General features: G+C 39.1%; 1 protein-coding gene across 3 annotated transcripts in view; it reads left to right on the forward strand.

Annotated features, from left to right (window-relative positions):
- Positions 1 to 17,471, forward strand: part of KYNU (kynureninase) — a 61,296-nt gene extending 43,825 nt beyond the window's left edge. For all 3 annotated transcript variants that reach the window (XM_053982453.1, XM_053982450.1, XM_053982452.1), the window contains exons 11-14: positions 10,449 to 10,501; positions 11,989 to 12,074; positions 15,706 to 15,936; positions 17,146 to 17,471. In XM_053982453.1, coding sequence (XP_053838428.1) covers positions 10,449 to 10,501; positions 11,989 to 12,074; positions 15,706 to 15,936; positions 17,146 to 17,298 — 523 coding nt within the window. In that variant the 3' untranslated portion in view covers positions 17,299 to 17,471. The remainder of the gene's footprint in view (positions 1 to 10,448; positions 10,502 to 11,988; positions 12,075 to 15,705; positions 15,937 to 17,145) is intronic.
- Positions 17,472 to 18,032: the final 561 nt, after the last annotated feature.

Genomic DNA, 18,032 nt, shown 5'->3' on the forward strand with positions numbered 1-18,032 from the left:
AATCTTCTGCTGTTTCCACTAAAAGCTCACTTACCTCTGTGCAGAAATGTGCTGGAACTAATGCAATTTTGCATCTGGGATTTCCTACTAGATGTTGACTCACTTTCAGTGTTTGATCATTTTTCACTTTTTCTACTTCAGAAATTTTGGAACTTTCTATGAATCATTCCTCCTAAGATTCTCAGTTAAACCTGTAGTCTGCACGTGCCCTTTAAAAATGAGATTTTCTCATGCTTTTGTATTGGTTCATTAGACCACAGTGGGAAATTGTGTCTAATTTCTCCTTATAAAATGTGCTTTGAGGTCGTGGTATGGCTTGAAATTGCTCTAAGCTGAAAGCACCAGCAAGAGCCTTTATGCTTTTGTGCCATTAATAGTCACCAGTTTTCTCTTCATCCTGGAGTATGTTCCTGTAATTCTCAGCTAGGTGTTCACATGGGGTTTTGTGCCTGGGATGTCTCCCAGAGCTGTTCATGTCCCTGACCTGGCTGAGCACCTGTCTGGCTTTAGCTGCAGCTCTGGGGTCACACATACAGCTCATGTTGTGATTCATGTCTCAGCCAGCACCTGACTCAAACCATAAGCATTTTCAAAGGTCATTGGAATGTCATTGCTCAGGTTGAGGAAATAATTCAGTCTTGTTACTTTTTGCTAAGCTGGCACTCTGGATTTGTGCACGGGGGGATTATGAAAGGTTTTTTGGTTTTTTTTGGTTTTTTTTTTGTTTTTGGTTTTTTTGTTGTGGTTTTTTTTTTTTTTTTTTTTTTTTTTTTTTTTTTTTTTTTTTTTTCTTGGTTTACTACTTGTGCCTATTTGTTTCCACACATTCATGGGGTTTCTAGTCCCCATACTCCCTCTTTCTCCTGGTTAAAACTTCTTTCCAACACTCAACCAAGATAAGGTCTCACCAGGTCAGAAACTTCTATATTTTTCTTTTGTCCCCCTTAATCAAATGTATTTTATCTTAAAGTCCAATAAAAGATATCCACAGCCTGCTATCTTTTATTTCTTACCCATCTCCACATGAATTTGAATCAGGAGCTTCCTAGAGGCCTTCATGACATATATTGTCTATTCTTGCCCACAAGCTGTAAGCCATCCTTCCTCTCACTTTCCATTTGTGAAATACTTACTTTCACACCTCTTTGTCGCTGCTGGTAAATTTTTACTGTCACAGTGACTACTCCTCATTTTTCACCGGGGTAATTTTCAGTGCTTGCTGGCAGCTGCCTCTTGCAGCCTTCCACTGTGTGGAAACTGCAGGGCAGTTCCAGTTCTAGAGAGCTCACTCAAGTGTCTGAAGAGTGAGATGCTGGGAGAAACACACAATCTTCCCTTTCCTTTCCTTTTCCCTGATTTCTCAGTCAGCATGACATCAATTCACTGATCTAATCACACCAGTGCAACAGTTTTGGGAAAATGTTAGATTCTTTCTGTCCCATGCCATGAAAAACAGCTGCTCAACGTGAAGATTTATTTATTATTTTCTTTAGCTGTGCACAGATTATTGAGCAAAAATGGAATAGTTTCCTACTGAAATCTAGTTTTTCAGCATCCCTCTGTTTTCAGTGACAGTTTTCTGAGATGACTTTCAAGCAACCTGCTGTGAGCAGGAAGATTTTGTCAGTGCGTGCTGAAGGTCAGAGTTGCAGGTACAGTTTTTTTCTGACAGGACAATAAGTCCACATAAATGTCCTTATTTGATGCTTCTCACCTGTTTCTGCAGTGAGACGAGCCTGGAACTCCTGGAACCGGTGTAGGACCTCATGTCAAACATGACATACTTACATTGGACCTCATGTCAAATCTGTTTTAGACCCCATAAGACTGTTAAATTTATGTGCTACTGGAAATTTGGGCAACTGCAGCCTAATAAAGAAAGCCCCTTAAGTCACATTGTTCTTATTTTCTAGTGATGGATGAAATTTAATCTTTTTGAAGAGATACTCTTTAAAACAGCTCTGAAAGACGCACATTTCTGTTTTCCCTTAATTATTTCATGTCTTAGGCTTCAGCTTGAAGACTTCATCTGAGTTTTCCTCCTTCAGTATCACTCAGTAAATGTTTTGTAACACAACTGCTGGATTCTGTGGCAAATTTGCTGGCACTTGAAACGATCTCATCTAATGTGGATTGTTTCTTCTTTCAGGCAAAGAGCAGAGGTGATAACTTACATTTTAGCTAAAAAGGATTCTGGTATTATAAAGGTCTTGCATTAATATTGTGATTAGTCTATTCAAAAACAACAAGGACCCAAGGAAGCGCAACTTCCCAGATCTTAAAAATTTTATATTATATTTCAGTAAGATATATTTATTATTTAGAAATCTATCTAGATATCCTCCCCTGAAAGATTTATTCAAGGGATTGCAAAGACTGTATAGTTCAGTAAATGCATCATAGTAATCAAAACTACCCAAGTCTCCTTTAAGTCAGAATTCACGTTTAAAAGTAGCTCTAGGAGGGACTGCTGCTTTCATTTGTTTAATTTAATCTATTTGAAACAGTCTTCAAAAAAAATTATGGAATTCTTAAAGAATATAACATGCTCTTTTTTTTTATCAGCATAAAATAATTGAGAGCTATTCAGTACTTTATAAAAATTACTGAGAACTTTATTAATATCTCTATGAGTAAATTGGCTCCCTGCTTGATTTTTAATTTCTGGTGTTAGGCAGAATATTCAATTTCCCCTTACTAAATGTGTGAACATACTGTTGGCTGTATTCCCCCTTTTCATATATCTGATATTTGGCCAGTGAAAGTGTTATATGAGCACTTTGTGATAATAGTTTTTCGTAAGCTGATTTAACAGTTTTTAATTCAACTTCATTAGCCTTAGGGGGTTTGTTTTTTGTGAAATCTTCTCCTGGGATTTAATTTAGGCTCCCATTTTGTCTGCTGTCGGATCGTACCTTTCTTTTGCCTAATCATGGTGAATGAAATTATTGTCCTTTATCGCAAGCGCCTCAGAGGTTTGGTGGAGAGCTCTGTGAGGCTCCAAAGGGCCCTGATTGGATTGGCAGCATTGCAGCTATTCCTCTTCCTCATGCCCTGGCCACAGCAACTTGTTTCCTGCTACAGAAGTGAGCTCAATCTCCTTTTGTTTTGACCTGGAGGGGTAATATGGATGGACATGTTGAAATTGGTGTATTCCCACTTGAGTCGAGCCTAAAAGACTAACAAGGTAAAAATCAATCCAGGAAGAGCGTGTGCCCCCTCTGTCTCCAAGTAGCCACGAGCTGCAAATCACCTTGTACTCCACTGACCAAACAGCCCAGGTTTTTCACCCAAGAGCCTCTCTAATTGTGGCAACAGTTTTGTTAAATCACCCACCTCAAAGAGCAGCAAAGCTCAGGGAGCTGAGAGCTGCCCACCTACTTTTGGAAAGAGGGTGATCACTCAAATCTAGAAGTTTCTTAATTCCATCCATTGCAGTTGCATAGTTAAGTGTCATTGTTTAAATTATGAGACTGTTTTTCTGGATTTGGGTCTTTGCTGTTAAAACTTGCTGCTAGGCAGAAAGTGAGTTTAGCTATTTTTTAAACCAAGACAAGCCTCAAAATAGAGGAGAAAAATTGTCTCCCTTTAGATGGTACTGAAAATGCAAGCCTCTTAACAGAAGAAAAATGTCATGCTATTAGCCTCTAATACAATCACATTACTTTGGTCCTTTGACAAAGTAAAGCCTCATTGATATTAAATATGAAAAGTTACTACTTTCACAGTAGCAACTTTTCATAAGGAGTTTTGATTTTTTTCCACTGAGTTCTAAGAGACTGGCCCATTAATAATATATGGTGCCGCTCACAAGTCACATATGCTTAATAATTAGGAAACATTTGTAATGAGTTGAAAAGGGTAAGGAAAGCAGCAGAGTGTGAGCAAGTCCTAAACTACAGAAGTCTGAGGCTAATAATTACCTGGGCTTCAAAAGCTTTTCAAATCCTAACAACAGATCCTACTTAAAATTAACAGGCACTGCACAGAAGAGAATAATGAAACAAGTCCAAGCTTACCATTTGGGATAAAGGATAGCTAAAAAGATATAAGGGAAGAAAAAAAAAAAAAAGCTTTAAATATAGCTTCTGGCAATGTTGGCAAGGTTTTCTGAAGGAGACTATGAGAGTTAGGCTGGAAGTATTGCTGAAGTCTAACAGGGGTAGCTGCTAGAAGTCCCTTAATCCCTTGTGCAAATCCTAGCCCTTATAGATATATACTGTGGGGATGCTCCATAACTCAGTATGGGAAGAATTTCACCTACACAAGGGGGTTAAAATCGTTGAATTCTTGATTTCAGTGATGAAACCAGCAGTTATTTTCCTGTTATTCTTTGTTTTGATTAAACAGACCCCTCATCATTTCAATCATTTGAAATGTCTTTTCTCCCTTTCAGTGAGCTGTCAGCAGGGAAGCTCTGGGTGAGAGCAGGACCCTGCTGGGGTGCTCAGTATGGAGAGGGTGGGGTGGAGTGGAATAACACTGTCCATCCACTTGGGCTTGTTTTGTTTCAGCATAGTTGTAAAATACCATGTGGAATTAAGCAATAGAAATATTGATTTTTAAATTTTTTTTATAACCCTATCAGAAATGCTGGTAAAGTGATCTAGATCAAGAAAAATATTAGATTCTGAAATGAATAAAAACTGGCATACTGGCAACAACTTTGGAGGGTGAGATGATAATTTGGGGAAAGGCTGACAGGAGGGGAAAAAACCAAATGACATCAGCTTTACCTCCAAATGACTTTTTCTTATCTGCATATTAAAAAATCCTGTATAAGATGTTCCAAATAAATCTTTTTCTTCATCCTTACATGGTCCTCATTGTTAAACATGTGAGTATATTTTAACAAATATATTCTCATCCCTCACTGCAGTTAGAGCAGTTCTGAGCAGAATTCCCAGAGATGAGGGCTTGAGGCATGGAGAGACCAAATGACTCATCAGTGATCAGACAAGTCTGTGATAGCAAAGAAAATTGAAACTCCTTCTCAAACTCCAGCCAGTGAGCCAAAAATATGCCACGTAAAGCAAGGAGCAGGTTTTTCTGTTTTCTTAGTTGATGTATGTGTGTGTCATTCTATTTATTCTGAGTTTTGGCATTGAATCCAAAGAAACACAATTATGCTCATGTGCTTGCAATAAAATTAATGCCATAGAAATTAAATTAAAACATATAAAAATGCAATTAGAAAGCTGCAATAAAATTAATGCAGAGGAGAATGCAAAGAGTTGAGGCCAGCTGTTGAGCCTGGGGACCAGGTCTGTGCTCAGAGGTTGTGCAGGGCTGTTTGTAGGTGTGGATGAGAGCAAGGTAGATTTGAGGGGGTGAGGGAACTGTTTCTGTGAGTTTGGTATCTGGGACTGACCTTTGACTGAGTGCAGCAGCATTAGGAGATGTTCCTGCTGAGGACCCAAGTCCTGGGTACCGTTTCTATCTGTATTGCATTTCGTGGAGCCCAGGAAACTGAAGGAATGTACCTCAGAATACGGAATTAAACTTCCAGTGGAGATGCAGATTCATATATAGATGTAAGGCATGTTTAGAAATGTTTTTGATTTTGAGGAGCTGATTGTACCATTTGTTGGTTTGGGGTGGGTTTTTTTTTTGGTTTGGTTTGGGTTGGGTTTTTTTATCCTGGAATTTGAAATATGAAAGCTGGGCTTTGGATGTGGTACCAGCACATTCTCCTAGGCAGAAGGATGATGGTCCAGGATGGTCAGATGTGGATTGTTCCTAGCTCCAGGCTGGCTCCAGCCTCCAGCCTTTCTATGTCCCTTTTGCAGTTTAATTTCTAAGACCTCATGGTTGTTTTTGTTACACATTTCCTGCTAAGAAAGTGATATTTAAGTCACAATTAACCTCTTTCCTCTAAACTTGTGTCACAGTGCCTGTTGCTTGCCCATCTTAGGTCTTCAGGGTGTTTTGAGACATGGATGTGCTCTTCACGTAGCCAGCTGTGCCATGGACATATAGGACTGCAAGAAACTGAATTTAATGATTATTTTTGTCCCTTTCATTCTTTTCCCTGCACAAGGCTGCCTTTGCAGACATGGCATAAGATCTGCCTGGCTCTGTGTAATGAACTTTGGGAGCAGTGACAAGTCTCATTAACTCCTCAGAGCTGATTCTTTCTCATGGCTGGAACAGTAGCATGAAAAAAAAATCAAACAAATCTTTGCCAACACCTGGATGCTTTTGCAAAATTAAAGCAATGTGTGAATGAAGAGCTTAGCTGCCACCCAGCAGTTACATCATCTCCTTTGTGGACACAGCCTGGCCCCAAACTGCCTGTTTATGATTTGGCTTGATCCATCCTTTCATAAAAATATCATGCTTTGCTGGTATATGCTCCTAATATAATCTAAATAATGACTATGAAATTTCCAGCTCGCTTTGTGACCTGATAAGGGAGAGGAAACAAACTGCTCCATGCCCAGGGAAGCTGGAAGATGTAAAATCATGTATTACAAATTTCACACTGTATTCCTGTAGCTTTTCAACTTGCCTTCCTCTGGATGTGAAATGATTATCTCACACAATATAATGACAGGATACTTCAACACATTGCCCTGGACTGTAAAAGCTGGGCCACATTAATGGCATTTCCCTGTTTTCTGTACCACTACTCAAGAGTTTCTGTCTCTTTTTCTTGCTGAGAAGGGAAATGAGACCCATGTTGCTTCAGGCTGTAAATTATAAATGAGTAGCATGATCATCTGTAATGCTGAAGCAAAGGTCAGAGGAATTTTTTTTTGTATTATTTCTGTGTTCTTTAACTGGATCTTCTTTGATGTTTACACTGCACATACATCATGATCATTATATCCTGCACTCCTGCATCATTAATACAACTACAAATGAGATGACTCAAGTTATGAACAACCAGTGCTTTCCTCTAATGCAGACAGATATGAAGGAGGAAAATGAGCTAAATAAAAATACTTATTGAAGGGATTGTTCCCTGGTGTAAATGTCCTCAAAGAGAGGTTGACTAAATAAGAGGATACTGTTCCTTTCTGCAGTCATTTTCCAGCCCAGCAAACCTTTGTTAATTGATTTGTAAAACAAGAGAACATTTTGGAGTAAATAAAAAAGGAATTTGAAAACCTTTCAGCAATATTTAATTATATTCTTGTTTCATTAAACCGAGCTAATAATAGTTTGCTTTAAATTTTATGTGGCACATGTAAAAATTCTGTGCAAAGACTGGAAGTGGCAGAATTCCCTGGGAAAGTCTCAGTGTTATGAAACTGGGAGGACCTAGACAAGGCTGGGTGGGTCCTTCAGCAGCCTGGTCCAGTGGAAGGTGTCCCTGCCCATGGCAGGGGTTTGGAAAGGGATGTTTTTCAAGGTGCCTTCCAACCCAATGGCAATGGTTTTATTTGAGGCATAGAATGGAACAATCTATTTAAAAGGTTATTTTCTAACAGAAATGATCTTGTAAGGACATATTCACCTTACAGAATAAGACACAGCTAATGTGTGGCACTAATTTATTCTCATTTTAGACATGATTTCTCAATGGATTTTAAATATGCTTTTGCTCCAGAATGGAGAGATGTTCTCTGTGGAGGTGTTCCAGGAGCATCTCTGCTGACCAGCCTGGGGAGGCTGCTGGGGCTACCTGGGACTGGCAGCAGGATGCTGCAACCAAAACCTATCCAACGCTGAGATAACGAATTTGATTAGTGATGTGTTAAAACAAGGGCTCAGTTTGGATAAATTTGCATTTTTAATTTATAGTGGAACATTTGCTAAATTAGACCTTTATCTCCTTAGATACTGATTTTAACACACTTCCCACAATGGGTTTTATCTGCCATGGAAAGCATGTAACTTGACAGTCCCATTGCTAACATGTTTTAAGGTGTTTTTAATCACAAGCACATCATATATGGCTTTTCAGAGCCTTCCACTTTATGCATTTTGCCAAAAGTTATGGGAATTCAGAATCTATTTAGATCTTGGTGCCTTTGTTTTTGAGGCAGGAACGGTTGAAATGGCGACTGCAGTTCAAAATGCTCACTTTGCATGCAGAGTAACAACTCTTTAATAAGAAATTTTACTGCAGTAAGTTAATGTGCAGTTTTATTGCCTATTATTTTTAGTGAGCATTTATAAAGTGTTATGTTTGGGGTTTAACACCTTAGCTCTCTCCCATCACAACAGGTTGAAATTTGGCATAGCGGTGGCAACCTTCATTTCAAAATTTTCACAGAAAATTGTAAACAGCAAATCGCTATAATTTGTGAAGATTTTGTTAATTTCCACGCTTTGAAGCCTGTCAGCTTAAATGTCAAATAACATGACATCCATATGGACCATTAGATCAATGAGAGTGTAGGACCAGAGCTGCCTCAAAGTGCACATCCTGCAGTGACACCTCTGAAGTTCTAGAACAGCCAAAAGAGAAAAAAAATAAAAAAGAGGAAAATCAAATTGTCAGATTATGGTAGGAAAGGGCAAGACAGCAAAAACTGTCTTTAAAAAAAAAGTCCTTCATTCTGTCATTTTGGAAAAGTTTTGAAATTTCACTTTCCAAGTTGCCTCCGTGGTGCTGCAGCTGAGATCTGGGTTGAAGCCAACTTCAGAATTAGTGAGCTTTGAGCATTTGAAGTGCAACCAGAGAGCTTTTCATCAGCCCTGATCTGGGTAATGGTCTGATTGATCTGTATTTTGTCTTTGCTTTCTGGGTGTGGTCCAAGTGGAACATAGTATTGTTTTCTCCTCACAGACTATTTGTCCAGATGTTTTATTTCCCATGGATTTCTTTTCTGCTTCAAAGCTTTGAAATTCATAGACTGTGTGTAGACATTGATATCAGCAGATTGTTGCAGGAACATGCAATATTCAGGGTTTTCAGTACAATGTTGTCTATATATTATAGAGTTCCTATAAAATAACTGAAATATCTTTTATGATTCGAAGCATCAGTAATGGAGTCACTTGGGCAGAAGCTGTGTTGTACTTTATTTGGGGTGTATTCATTTTGGCAATGTAATATCTCATTTAAAATGGATGTATATTGCACTATTAATTTTCATGGGTCTCAGAATAATAAAAACATCATGCAGCAATAAAGAAAAAAACATCCTTTTCTGTAGAGTCTCTGTTTAGATGCAACTCACAGAAGTAAACATAAAACCTGTGTTGTTATACAGAAATACGAACTACTTTATTTTACACTCTGCAGTATTCATATAACAAGTTTCTAACTCAAATGTGGTCTTTATTCTGCAGAGCTCAGCTCTTTTAGGCAAACTGCAAAATGCTCCTTTAGGAAGGGGCCATGGCTTTCTTTTTCCTGTTTGCTTCCAGGAAGGCTGATCTACTGTGACCTTTATATATAGACTTATTTATCGTTACAAGTTTTGCCAGGCTTCACCCCTAAAATTTTGCTATCTGACATAGGGAAAATTGAGCAAAGCCTTGGCAGAAATGGTGTCCAATATGTCCAGTTGTGGAGAGAGCTGAGAAGTTCAGGAAGGAGTCTGTGATGGTGACTTCTTGATATTAATAAAAGCATTGATACAGGGGGATCTCAAGTAGGACTGGCATTACTGATCACTGATATCACTGTGTGCTGAGATAAGGAGTGGAGAACCCAAGGGAGGTGGGGAAAAAGTCCCTGATTTTGCAATATTGGTTTTATCTGCAGTGCCCTGGCAGTAGGTGATCCAGTACATCCAGCTGCTTTAGAAAATTGTTTGTAGCAATGCCCTCAAACATCCTTTCCATTAAATATGAGTTAATAATGTAGTGTCATTTTAATGACACCAAGCTCAGGCATATTATTTTTTAAATAATTTTTTTTTTTTTTCAGCAGACAATCTTAAAAAAAGGAATATAGCCTTAAACTGGTTTGGGTTTTATTTTAAAGAAAGTTTTTTGAATAATAATTTAGTTCAGGAAAATAAAAGAGTATGCAGAATTCACATTGGTCTTGCAGTAAGGACGAGACAATGCCCACACAATCCTCTCTCCAAGGTCTTGTGTGCTTGTTGTTCACCAAAAAGTCCTTTTCTTAGTGAAACTAAGTCAGATTTTATAACTTCTTTTAGCTTTCAATATTCATTAAACTAAGTTTAAGAGCAGGGGAGAATGTTTTGAATTTAATGCCTTGGAACCTAACAGTGGAAATATTTCTGTACTATTTTTTGTTTTGTGAAGTGAATTCAGAGAAAATGGATATTGTTAAAATCAATAGTTAATTGAAAGATGTGATGTGTTTTATTATTTGCAGTAAAAGAAAAATTCTCAAATGGTAATGTTATGTTTTTAGTGCTCTTTATAGAATTTATTGCATTTTTATGTCATTGTTAGAAATAAAACTTATTATTGGAAATTTATATATTGCTTAATCTTATACAATTCTTGATACTTAAAGCTAAACTAAAAGCTATTAAGATTTCTATTAATTTATTTTCTTTAAAAAATCTTAGGCTAGTCGGCTGGTGGGGCCATGACTTCAAAACACGATTCCTCATGGAAAACAGTAAGTACTTATACACTCTCAATTTTACCTTATTTGATTTATTTATATAGAACCAGCTTCACTTTTGTAGCAGTTTAAGGAGAAAGGACAGAACTTTGACTTTCCTCATTTATGTTAAAGGCATTAGGCTAACCTCATCCTAAATATGTGAAACAGTGAAGTTAACAAAATAAATGTTGGAATAAATTTGTGTGTGGGCACAAAGGTTTAACTGGTTTGACTGCCTGCTCCTAGATATTTTGCTGAAATACCTTCAAAAAGGAGCTATAGAATATGGATGAAACTTTCAAGGTATCTCAGTGAATTAAATTCCTAAGTCTCTGAGGAGCGAGGATCTGCCATCAGTCACTGGGGTAATATCTTTCTTCAGGATTAGTTCTACTGGAATTAATGAGAAATGATACAAATTCAGGTAAGGCAACCTGACAAAAGTCATGAAATCCCACTAATGTTTCAGCGTCTCCAAATTTCCTGCACTAGGGAGGGATGGGTTGTTAGACAAACCTGCTCTGAAATAATGTTTATTGTCCCAACACAAAATGAGAGCTCCTTTCCAAATCTGACAGCTAGACTGTTCAGCTCCAGCTTAAACTATGGCAGAGAGAATATCCTGAGGGATCAGGATGAGAAAGGAGCTTTTTGGTTTGATTGGTTGTTTTGTTTTTAATATATTTTTAATTTTCTGTGGCAGCGCCTGTTGATGTGGCTTTGGCTGGAGAGCACCTCTCTAATAGCCTCAGTCTGCTCTTTGTTTTCAGACCAAATGCAAGAGAGTGGCACTATGGAAAGCCAGCAGGAGACACAAATTGCCTTGAAATTTGCTAGAAGAAGAAAAGCGTTGTTTATTCATTTCCATGAGCAGTTTACAGGGGAGAAGTTGGGCATTATAAAATTAGCCAGTCTGCTGTGCGTGAAAAGCGTTTCCTCTGCCGCGTCCTCTCGCTCTGGTGCTGGAGCGTGAAATATCAGCGGTGACACAGAACTTACAGCGAGGCTTTTGTAGATTTATTAAATAGATTTTGTGAAATTTCACAGCCCAAAGTCTAGGCAGCTCCTCTCCTTGGCCTGAAGCTACACTTAGCTGCATATGCAGCCTCCCATGTGTCTCATCAGCTCAATAAAGTGAAGGAACGTGATTCCTTGCTCCGCGTGAGTGTGCCTCTGCTGACTTGGAATTCCTCTGCCTCGTGCCAGCCTTAAAAGAGATTCAAGTGTAAAGGTGGTTTTAGCACACACCATTTAAACAAATTAATTGCAGTTCTCTGGTTCCCATGAAGCTGCTAATGAGGTCTTCTGCTGGATAAAATTGGGCTTCTCTCGAAGTTGAAAGTATTAGCCGGGAATAGATTACTATTTCCTTTTAATGACCGATTCCTACGGGCCGCATTAGGGAAATATTTTACTGCGTGAGGACAGACTTCAAGATAAGGTCCAATCCATTAAAATGAAGAAATCAAAAACACTAATATAAGTTATTCATTTTCCAGAATTACAACTAAGTGAAGGAATTAATGGATTCCGGTTATCAAATCCTCCAATTTTACTGGTCTGTGCTTTGCATGCCAGTTTAGAGGTAAGTAATTGCTTTACTTTGAGCCTGAATTTAAGAGTATAAAAATGTTTAATGAATGTTACGTGTATTATTGCTGTCTCCCTTAAAGAAAAGTGTGAAATATTTGAACATGGAAGGGGAGAAGTAATGAAAAGCAAACAAAATAACCCCACAGCCCTGAGAGACCAAGGCCTTTAATGAATATACTCTTCTCCCCATGTCTCTCACAAACTCTGCTGGAGAGGCCCGAGTTGGACCAAGGGTATTTGAGGTTTGCATCTCCAAACCTGAACTCTAGCAATGTGTTTGTCCCTGCTTTTAGGAGCTCAGTACAAACAGCACCTTTATCCCATAGAAATATTCATGGCTCAAAATCACAGAATAATTAAAGTTGGAAGAGATGTCTGAGATCACCAAGTCCAACAGTGCCTTGTCTCAGTACTACTCATGGGAAGGATTATGCTCAGCATCTTCCTGCATAGGAATCATGTAAGTCTGAAAAATTGCATTCAGAGCTCCTGCTTCATACATTCCACCAGCAAAGCAGACTTATATCCTATATGAAAGAAAATTAGGTGTCCTGACTGTCCTGGATCAACTGTTCCAGTGGCTCAGGGAATCTGTTCTGCCTTTGGTTGCAAGCAGAAGAGACACAAACTATCTGCAAATGTTTCCTAAAAGGGGAATCCATGAGTGTGGCATAGCTCCAAGCTGTCTTTTCTTTCATTAAATCATTTGTTTTCTGGTGGCCAAAGGAGCAGAGCCCCATCTCTGAGCTATCTCTGTATGAATCACTGACACTGTGGCTGTGGGAAGGGCAGTCCTACAGAGTTAATTCCTCCTCTGAAGGTGTGATCCATGTGCTGAAAGCCTCTGATCCACTTTGGAGAGCACAGCCCATCCCTGTTTGAGGACATGGAGCTGTTCCCCAAACACCTGTGTTTCATATCAAGATGTTCCAGCATTTCTCATAAGGATGGTTCACCCCTGAAATCAGGACTCTTGGTGCGTGGTGTTACTCAGATTTACCTGCTATATGCAATATATTCTACTATAAAATTATCCTTAAGCTGGTTTTCAAGGCAGCCTTGGGTAGCAAGGTTCTGCCACCAGCATAAATGGCAGAAATTTATTTCTGGTTAGCATTCCATTAGTTCTAGTGGAATGGCTGAGCTGATGCTGGAACAAAGAGCTATGTCCACATCCCTCTTCTGTATTTACTGAAAAAAAAAGCATCTTAAGCAAACAAAGTCAGAAAATTGCCAGTTGTGATCTCTCCATCTTACATGCAACACTGAAGGACTGCAAAGGGCACAGCCAATGCTTCTCGTTCCGCCTGATGATTTATTTTTTTAGTCCTTAAACATCCAATATATTGTTTTAAACTTTATGTGACCTTCGAGATAAGCTGAAAGCTGTTCTGCCATGACCCAGATTGTGAGTGCTCGGGTTTGTGTGGGCTGGTGTCATTTAGCCCACTGCAGGGAGCCTGGAACAATGAGGGCTGAGCAGTTTCCACTGCCTCCCCTTTCCCTGCCCACATTACCTTTTGGCACAGCCAGTATTTCCCAGTGCTAATTGCTCTAATACAGTGGGAAACAAAATAGTTTTCATGTCTGGCAAGAGATGGCTAGTGAAATTGCATGCCACCTTCACTGGGACACATTAAGCAGAAGGCAGTGTTTCCAATGGAAACAATGAAAACTGCAAGTGTTAATGGATGTTATTCCTCAATAATGCTTAAAGTGACTGTTATGGCACTAGCTGCTGCCTTTTATGGAAAAAAGGGGAGCGCTCTACAGACACATTTTAAAGACCTTTTTCAAAAAATTTCACCCAGGAGACCAAGTATTCCTTGCACAAAGCCTGTGGAAGCAGATTTTTTGCATGTAGCCTAAGGAGATCCATCCCTCATACTCCTGGAGGAGAAGGAGGCAGGTCTGTTTTCCCTCTAGTAATGCACTGAACAGTCCTGTGTCTGCTCTGCCTGCCTGGGTGGAGAGGGAAGCACCTCTAGATTTTTGCTGACTTGTGCAACTGCTGACTACTGGTGGCTCTGGTCCCTGTCACATTTATTCCCTTGCAAAATCTGTCTTACAGCATCCACGTTCCATTTCACAAGCACAAATGCAGGGGTTCTTGGTTTTGTGCAGCATCTAGTGGCTGTGATAGCAACAGGAAGTGAGATTTGGGATGTTCTACAGAACAATGTTTTCCAGATGCTGCTGGAAACCAAACTTTGGTGTATTTTGAGTAGGATTTCTCAGGTACCTCTCTTTACGCTTTTCCAGGTTATGATATAGATAATCTTAAAATTGTTACTTCTCTATTGTGGAACAGTGATTTCTTGAGAGTGAAGATCATGGATTTTCATCCAGGGCACTGCCTTGTCTCTGATTTGCAGCTGCAGTCAGTGGAGAGAGAGCTGTCCACAAGCATTGATGTGCCAGGATGTGATTTGAAGTGGCTGTTGGGCACTTGCATGTCTGTATCCTTGTCATTTTCCCCTGCAGCTAATTCCACGGGAAGAAGGAAAGGGAGGTTTGAAGAAGGCAGGGGTAAATTGTTTCTGGGGTTGCATTTCCATCATTGCCTGTAATGGAGCCTTTCCAGAGCAAAAGCAGAAGCTGTCTCACCTTCTGCTTCCAAACTCCTCTAACACATTGATCTTGTTTGTGTGGCCTACCAGCACTGCCAATTCCAAGCAGTCATTTTTGCATGTCTCATGATATTTTGAGTGTCTGAAACTCACCAGTTCTTGTAGCTGTGCAAGAGTACAGAGCTATTGAAAAATAATTCAATGAATATTTTTTTTTTCTTCATGTGGATTAGAGAGAGCGAGCCTGTACAGAACTTAAAGCTGTAAAGTCAATGTTAGTATACATTTTGTGCTTTCACAGACAAGAATTTCTACACCAGTCATGATGTTTCAGTCTTGGCCCTTGGATTTGGTTAGTAGAATCGTTTACTTTGGAAAAGACCTCAGAGATCATTGTGTCCAACCATTAAACCAGCACTGCCTGGCCCACCATCAAACCGTGTCCTCAAGTGCCACACCCACGTGGTTTTGAACACTTCAGAGACAGTGATTCCTGCCATGGACAGCCTGTTCCAGTGCTTCACCACCCTCTTAGTTAAGAAACTCTTCCTAATATGGAAACTAAGCCTCTCCTGGTGCCACTTGAGGCTGTTCCCTCTTTTCCCATCAACAGTTTCCTGGGAGAGGAGACCAAACCCCACTGGTTACACCCTCCTTTCAAGGAGTTGTAGAGACTGAGAAGGTGTGTACTAAAGGTACATACAAGGGAAAACTTTCATGTGACTTCAGCACTGTTGCACCTACAGAGGATTTATGGATCCTCTTTAGACATGCAGAGGAATGATCTCTTAGCAAACTGGCTTTGTGTTCAAGTTATTTTTGCAGACGCAGATGTGTGTGAAACTTATAAACCGTAGGCACAAATATCTGTCATTATCTAAAGCATAATGTTATCCTGTGTTTTCCAAAGCCCATTCCTGCCATGTTTATGTGAAATGTCTCTCTGCTGTTAATACTTGATTCCAGTGATAATGTATAGAGAAATCTTTCTTTATTTCCTTTTCATTTTCTACAGAAACACATTCTCATTCTAATGATTTCAAATCATCACAGGTTTTTAGTCAAACTACAATGAAAGCATTGAGGAGGAAATCTGTTCTACTCACTGGTTACCTGGAATACCTGATAAAGCATTACTACAGTGAGGATAAAACAAATCCAGAGAAGCCCTTTGTAAGAATAATCACACCGTCTCAGATTAAGGAGAGAGGATGCCAGCTCACTCTGTCGTTTTCCCTCCCAATAAAATCTGTGTTTAAAGAGCTGGAGAAGAGAGGAGTGGCTGTAAGTAAATCAAACTTCATCTTTTTTATAAGTAACAAACTATTAATTTGCTTTAATTCAAATGTAGTCTCATATAAGGCAAAAACCCACTAGGACTGATGATGATTTCTTTCAATTTCAATTTTTACTTGTGCAAGCAGTCAAATACATAAAGTTATTTTATGAAATAATTGTTATGCTCTGTATTGCCCTTTCACTGTTGACTTATTTCCTGTAGTTCTGGAGTCACTGCTGAGGTTAGAGTTGTATCATGGGTGCATGAGGATGGGAGGCACAGCTACAGATTTACATGACAAGGAACTCTGAACCTACATCAGTCCCCTTCTTGACCCACAAATGGCCAAAAGTTTTTTGGAGTATCGAGATGGAGCAATGGAAAAGCTGCTATTTCCATAGATATGTATTTTAGCACTCAGAAAAAGCAGCCACTGAGCAGCACTTCCTTGTAATGGCACAGTTACCATCAAGCACTGCTCCAAAAGAATAAAAGGGAAATTTACATTACATTGGGTGATCTAGATGTGCTGGGAGGTGAGGCTGATAGCATAATGCCATATAAATGAGATATCAGTTTTATTTCTGCTGGTCACTTGTCTCCCCAAAGGGCACCTCTTTTAGGTTACGTATGCTGCTGCTTTGGTGCTGCCAGGGAATTCCAGGAACTCCTGCTTTTAACAGGGCACAGGGCCTCACACTGTTGGCTTGTCTTTGCAATGCAGTGATATTTTTCAAATATAAGAGATTATTATATTCAGGAAAATGTTCAAAATCACAGTGAAGGGAAGAAAAATACTGCAATGCCTGTGCCATTACTTGTACCTTTAGAACAAGACACTCACATACTGGAATGGGGGGATTTTGCGCTTTTCTTTTTTGGTCACCTCTGTGCCTCTTCAACTCTGGGTTGCTGTAGGCATTAAAGTGAATTTTGGGGCTGCATAGTTGGTTTGAAGCCCTCAGTGGCACTGCTAAAGTCCTGCCCATCCTGAGCTTTGTATCATATTTTTAGGCAAAACTACTCTTCTTGCTAAATTTTTCTCAATCATGCTCCTCACTGTTGCTCCTTGAGGATCCCAAAGGTTTTACACGTGCTTCCTTGTCAGCCCAGTCATTCTTCCTTGAAGACAAGTTGTGGCATTTAAAAATACAGGCTGACAGATAGACAAGAAGTGACCTGAATTTACTGAATGTTCCCTCTCTGTTTTGCAGTGTGACATGAGAGAACCAAACGCTCTTCGCGTTGCTCCAGTTCCTCTCTACAATTCCTTCCTTGATGTGCACAGATTTATTGAAATCCTGGGATCTGCAATTACATCTTCAAAACAAACAGCAAATAATACTGTGCTATCTGGCTCTTATTGATGGTTCAGCTGTACCTTTTAATCTATTTCTGACTAAGATGCATTTATCCTGCTGAGTGATTCTTTGCTTTGAGTAGACCGAGCTATATCCCATGCAATTTGCAAAAAAATGACTGTGCTTGAATAGTTATTTACAACAGACATAGTTTTATTAAAGCTCATATTTCCACTCTGCTTTGACTTTGACTTCATGAATTAGTATGCTTTGTATATTTTAATGGGGCTCTTCTTAAACATTTTATGTAGTTTTATTACATTAGCCTTGAGAAGCATGGAAAAATTGCTATCAACTAGAACAGGGATGAAAAAAAAATCCCTTCTTTATTATAAAAATTATGCATAATAAAATGTGGAAAATAGACAAATCACCAACTGTTAAAAGACACAGTCCAATTTACATTTTTAATTTAGTAATTCTATTTAAAGTACAGGGTATTCTTGAAAAGTAAAAGTTGAACAATTGTTTCAAAACTCCTGACTGCTGCATACTGAGTTTTTCAAAGGCCCCAGTATTTTGAAATTTTGGTTTAATGAATGATTTAATTGAAGAATGGATTTAAATTGCAGATACCTTCTTTGGTGTGATACAGTTGGCCAAAACAAAACATTTTATCTTTCTAGGTAGTCCTGTTGGAGAGGAGGAGCTGGAGAAAGCTGAGGAAGAGTTGAACACCCGTGTAAGGCAGCGTGAAGGGCTGTACGAGCACTCCCTGCAGCTTTAGTGAGGCTTAGTTG

The sequence above is a fragment of the Vidua macroura genome, chromosome 7, assembly GCF_024509145.1.
Source record: "Vidua macroura isolate BioBank_ID:100142 chromosome 7, ASM2450914v1, whole genome shotgun sequence".
Lineage (NCBI taxonomy): Eukaryota > Metazoa > Chordata > Aves > Passeriformes > Viduidae > Vidua > Vidua macroura.